Raw genomic sequence first — 6116 nt, 5'->3', positions numbered from 1 at the left:
CCTGGGGTCTAGAACACACCCACTCAAATATCAATCACTTACCTTCCCGACTAGCTCTGCGCTCCAACTTCACTTCCGCCCAGCTCGCGCCGCTCTCTGCTGTGAAAAGACCGTTGGCGTCGAGGTAAGTTCTTAAATATCAATCACTTACCTTCCCGAATAGCTCTGCGCTCCAACTTCACTTCCGCCCAGCTCATGCCGCTCTCTGCTGTGCAGGCTTATCTTGTATCCACTCGAGTTTAAAAGAGCAAGAGGTGACATGATTGAAACAGATAGAATCCTGAGGGGATTTGATACAGGAAATGTGGAGAGGATATTTCCTCTTATAAGATGATCGATAACTAGGAGTTTATGTTTAAAAATCAGAGATCACTCATTTGAAGAGAGATTAGGTAAAATCTTTTTCTCTCAGAGGGTCATTGGTTTTTGAAAATCTATTTCAAAAGGTAGTGGAATCAAAGTCCTTGATTATTTTTAAGGCAAAGGTGGATAGATTCTTGTTAAGAAAGTGTGAGAGAAGTTATCAGGGATAAGTGCAAATGTGAATTTGACATTACAATCAGATCAGCCATGATCTTATTAAATGGCATAGCAGGTTTGGGAAAGTGAATGGCTTACTTCTGATTTGTATTTTCACATGTAATCTGAATCAAGCTGGGGTATTGTGTCTTGAGTGCTAACAACTCTTTCATAGCTTAGCTGACTGGTTATTGTTAGCTGACTGGTTTGCTGACTGGTCAGTACCCATAGGGAGGGCCTCAACCGGGACCTTGGGTTCATGTCACATTACAGGTGATCGCCATTGCACTACACACACACGGATATTCCTACACACACACACACTGTCACATACACACGGACACAGGTACACACAGACGTGCACACAGACATCCACACACACCCTTATAGACACACACACTCCCACACATGCACCCCCTTACAAGCTTAAGACACTCTGCACTCACTACACACACACGCACACACTTTCTCACACTCACAACCCCCACCCCAGACACACACACAGACAAAGACCCACATGCACATATATATTTTGTGTGGTGAATTTGTACTTGCAGAGTTACATTGCACTTTGTTCAAAAACTGCAAACATTCATGTAGAACTCTGAACTCAAAAACTGCATGAATTTATGTAAAACTTATTTATCTCACTTTTTAGATTAGAATCAATCTAAACATCATGGCATAGACAGAAAACACAGGGGGCTAACACTTTCAACATATTGTGTAGCTATCACCATTGTTAATAGCTAACCCGAGAATGCAACTTTAAAAAAAAGGGTTTTGTGACTTACACATGAAAGAAGTGAAACTATCACTGTATTCTAACAGATGAAAGGCTTAACAGACAATCAATTTTTCAATTTATAATTTCAGTTACATCACTCTGCAAATTTTTGCGATAAATTCTGTGTTACGATCGAGTCCTCCACAATACCTGATGAAGGAGCGTTGCTCCGAAAGCTAGTGTGCTTCCAATTAAACCTGTTGGACTATAACCTGGTCTTGTGTGATTTTTAACTTTGTACACCCCAGTCCAACACCGGCATCTCTAAATAATGGTTATTCTTCGTGTGTGAAGATGACAGATGTTTAGCTAACTGACCAGTAGTTTCTTGCTTTTAATCTCCTTCCCTTTTTGAATAAAAAAGTTAATTTCACTATTTTCCAAACTAATGAGACTATCTCTGAATCAATGGATTTTGCAAATTCAAAGCCAATACATCTACTATCTCACTAGCCACTTTATTTAAGATTCAAGGATGGAGTCCACCAGCAGCTGGACACTTGTCAGCTGTAGCTCCAGCAATTTATTCAGTATCATTTCTTTGGTGATTGTAATTTTTCTGAGTTCCTCTCTCTTTCCATTTCCCGATTTAGTGCAGGTTCTGGGATGTTACTCGTGTCCTCTAAATCAATGATAAATACAAAATACCCGTTCATTTAATCTGTTTCCTTGATTTCCATTATTAATTCTTTAGCCTTGCTTTCTGTAGGATGAATACTCGGTATTTTTTACATTTTAAAATATTTATAGAAACTTCTTATCTGTTTTTACATTTCCGGATAACTTGTACTCGTGCTGGAACTTTTTCTCCTTTTTGAATTTTGTTTGGTGATTCTTTCCTTCTGTTTAATATTCTGTTCCATCTTCTTTTCTGTCAGCTGACTTTGTATAATTATATGCTTTTCTTTAAGATTGATACTTTCTTTAACATTTTTAGTTAACCACAGATGGTAGGTCCATCCCTTAGAATTTTTCTTACTTTGTGGAATGTATCCATTCTGTTTATTTGGAAATACTCTTTAAATGTCTGCACTGCATCTCTATTGACCAATCCTTGATTCATTTTAGTCAGTTCTGCTTTCATTCACCATGATTACTCTTACTTAAATAGTCTTAGACCCACTCCCCTCTTCCTCAGACAGATGGTAAAATTCAATCATATGATAGTCTTCAATACCAAGGGTCACCTTCACAAGAGATCATTAATACATCATATCTTATTGCTCAATACCAGTTCTGGTCTGTTCAACCTTTCCTTATAAGACAACCTGGCTATTCCAGGTATTAGTCTAGTAATCATACTCTGAACTACATCCAATACATTTATATCCTTACTTAAATACGGAGGCCAATACTGTGTATAGTATCCTAGATGAGGTTTCACCAATGCCCTGTGTAATTGAAGCATAATTTCACTACTTGCATATTCAGTTCTCTTTGTAATTGTTTGCTTTCTGGTTGGCTGCAGAACATGCCGTTTCAAGAAACTATGCTGAAAACATTCTGAGATCTTAATCTAGGCTACCTTTGTCCTTTTGTTTTTCCCTGGCAATAACGTAGAATAAAATATCTCATGATTATCACCAACGAGAAAAAAGAAAAAGTGCGGAGGAAAATTGATTCAAATGTTGTATTGAAATAAAAAGAAATCCTTTTCAAATTTTCAGCAATACTGAGCTGTGGAATGGCTCCAACAGCAAGTGGATCACAAGTGACAGCTGCGATTCTGAGTCTGGGATACAACACCGGTATCTTGCCAGAGAGACAGAAAGACTGACTCACCAGAAACTCCGGTATAAACTCTTCACATCTAACACAGCCCTTCACCCCATTAACAATTGTGTTCTCTGAATTCTTCTCCACATTCCAGCAAGATTGTCCATACTCCCGATCCCGACAACATTTCTGCAATCCCCATACATAATGAAAACACTCTGCACACTTCTAATCACAACAACTTATCTATACTCCCGGTCAGAACAACATTCTCCATGCTCCCAATTGCAATAAGACAACCCGACCAACAATCCACAACAGCATTCTTCATACACCTGATCTTGACAAGATTCCCTAAATCCTTTTTCCTAACTATATTCATCACATGCCCGATCCAAAGAAAGTTCCCACATTCCTGATTGCAACAACATTCCTCACATCCCTCTTCCCAATTGTATTCACCACATTGTTGGGTTCTAACAACATTTCCCACATTCTTGATCCTAACAACATATCCTAACCACCTTATCCTGACAAAACCCACGCACTCTTTATCCTGACAAGATCCATATTCTCAATCTGGACAACGACATTCATATTCCTTAACCTGATAGCATTACCCACACTGTTGTCCTGATTATATTTCCACACTGACTCCTGACAGCATTCCCCACACTCCAAATCCTAACAATATTCCTTTACCTCTGATATTGTTGCTGCCAATATACTGGGACACTGTACCTCTCTACTTTCTGTTCTGTCTGAGGCTATCATGCTGTATCACCTTTGAGCTCTCTGCTCTATACACAATATTTTTCAAGGTCTTTGTGACAGGATCTGTTGCACATGCCTGACTCTCAGAAAATATTTTCTTTGTTCTTCCTTCCTCAGGCCTCCCTCATCCTCCGAGGAAAAAGGTAATTCGTCCTTTGATCTGCACATAATAATCCCGCATTCCGGATCATTGGCTGCAGTCTTGGCAATCCCAACAGATTTCCCTGAACTCTCCATGACCACTGCCTTTAGAACATGAGTGTATGTCTGTCTTCCCCGAACTCCTCAGAATCAGACCCTGCTAAGAATTATTATGGACCAGACTAAACCCCCTCAAAATATATCAAGGAGATAGTCAAGGTCGTAAGTTTTATCTTTTAGCCGGTCGGGAAGGTAAGTGATTGTTATTAGAGTGGGTGTGTTCTAGGTCCAAGGAAATTCCTGTGGATTGAAGAGTGAGGCTTTAGCTCAGGAGTCTTCGACAAGAAGGTTGAGTGAAGTGATTACACCACATTTGAAGAGGGTGAAGACATGACTGCCAAGCTGGTTCAGTGTGCTACGTGCTTGATGTGGGAGGTCAACGACTCTGGTGTGTCTGGCTTGTATAAGTGTGGAAAGTGTGTGCACGTTCAGCTACTGACAGAGCATATTGCAGCACTGATGAAAAAACTCGAGGACCTTAGGCTCATCCGAGAGAACGAGATCTTTCTGGACAAGACCTTCAGCGAGGTTATTACACCAATCGTACCAGAAGAGAGCAGACGATGAGGAAGGCAGAGAGGAGACAGGTGCAAGAGACCCTGGGGGGAAGTACCTGTCAGGAACAAGTTGAATCTTTTGGAAACAGTAGAGACAGATGACACTGCCAGTCCGCGAGGCTGCCAGGTCTGTCAATCAAACATTGGCGCAGAGGCAGAGCAGAAGAGTCGGACATCGCACAGAGCAGTGGTAATAGGGGACTCCATAGTGAGAGGAACTGACTGGGGTTTTTGTGGCAGCAGACGGGATTTAAGGATGGTGTGTTGCCTTCCTGGTGCCAGGGTTAAAGACATGACAGAGTGCAGGAAATCCTCAAGGACGAAGGTGAAGAGCCAGAGTTGGTGGTACATGTCAGCACAGATGATGTCGGGAAGAAGAGAAGGAACATACTACAGCGGGACTTCGGAGAACTAGGCAGAAGGCTGAAAAGCAGGACGTCCAAGGTGGTTATCTCCGGTTTGCTTTCAGTTCCTCGGGCTGGTGAGGCCAGAAACAGGGAGATAATGGACTTGAATGTGTGGCTGGGGAACTGGTGCAGGAAGCAAGGATTTAAATTCTTGGATCACTGGGGTAGGTTTTGTGGTAAGTATAAATTCTACAAGAGAGATGGTTTGCACTTTAATAGGTTAGGGACCAGCATTCTGGCAGGCAGGTTTGCTACTGCAACACAGCTACGTTTAAACTAAGTAGCGGGAGGGAGGGGACAAACTGGATGTTTAAGAAGGAAATTGAAGGGAAAGTTAGAACAAGGGAAGTCAAGCAAGACAACTGTATCAATGAGGCAGAAAACTCAGAAAAGGATCATGCTGTAAGGTTGAGTGAATTAGGAGTTGATGGAAAGGGTGAGGGCAGTAACAAATTAAAAATACTATACATGAATGCACGAAGCATTAGAAATAAGGTGGATGAGCTTGAGGCTCTTTTGGAAATTGGCAGATACGATATTATGGGGATAACTGAGACGTGGCTTCAAGTGGACAGGGCCTGGGAAATGAATATTCAAGGCTAAACGTGCTATCATAAGGACAGACTGACGGGCAGAGGAGGTGGGGTGGCCATGTTGGAAAGGGATGATATTCAGTCCCATGCGCAGGGGGACCTAGAATCAGGGGATGTAAAGTCAGTGTGGATAGAGCTGAGAAATACTAAGGGTAAAAAGACCCTCTTGGGAGTTATCTACAGGCCCCCAAACAGTAGTCTGGATGTCGGATGTAAGTTGAATCAGGAGCTGAAATTGGCCTGTCGCAAAGATGTTACTACAGTTGTTATGGGGGATTTCAACATGCAGGTAGACTGGGAGAATCAGGATGGTATTGGACCGCAAGAAAGAGACTTTGTGGAGTGCCTCAGAAATGGATTCTTAGAGCAGCTGGTGCTGGAGCCAACCAGGGAGAAGGCAATTCTGGATCTGGAGTTGTGCAACGAACCAGAAATGATCAGGGACCTCGAAGTGAAGGAGCCATTGGGAAGTACTGACCATAATACAATAAGCTTCAATCTGCAAATTGAGAGAGAGAGGGTACAATCGGAAGTGACAATATTTCAGTTGAATAAAGGGAAC

The 6116-nt window shown here is 41.7% G+C and overlaps 1 protein-coding gene across 3 annotated transcripts in view; it reads left to right on the top strand.

Moving 5' to 3' along the window:
• dgki (diacylglycerol kinase, iota) overlaps positions 1-6116 on the top strand; it is a 253041-nt gene that overhangs the window by 223351 nt on the left and 23574 nt on the right. For all 3 annotated transcript variants that reach the window (XM_043708943.1, XM_043708942.1, XM_043708940.1), the window contains exons 28-29: positions 2974-3099; positions 3914-3939. In XM_043708943.1, coding sequence (XP_043564878.1) covers positions 2974-3099; positions 3914-3939 — 152 coding nt within the window. The remainder of the gene's footprint in view (positions 1-2973; positions 3100-3913; positions 3940-6116) is intronic.

The sequence above is a fragment of the Chiloscyllium plagiosum genome, chromosome 19 (assembly GCF_004010195.1).
Source record: "Chiloscyllium plagiosum isolate BGI_BamShark_2017 chromosome 19, ASM401019v2, whole genome shotgun sequence".
In the NCBI taxonomy this organism is placed as follows: Eukaryota; Metazoa; Chordata; class Chondrichthyes; order Orectolobiformes; family Hemiscylliidae; genus Chiloscyllium; species Chiloscyllium plagiosum.
Note: the sequence above shows the minus strand (reverse complement) of the source record. Positions and strands in the feature narration are given on the sequence as shown.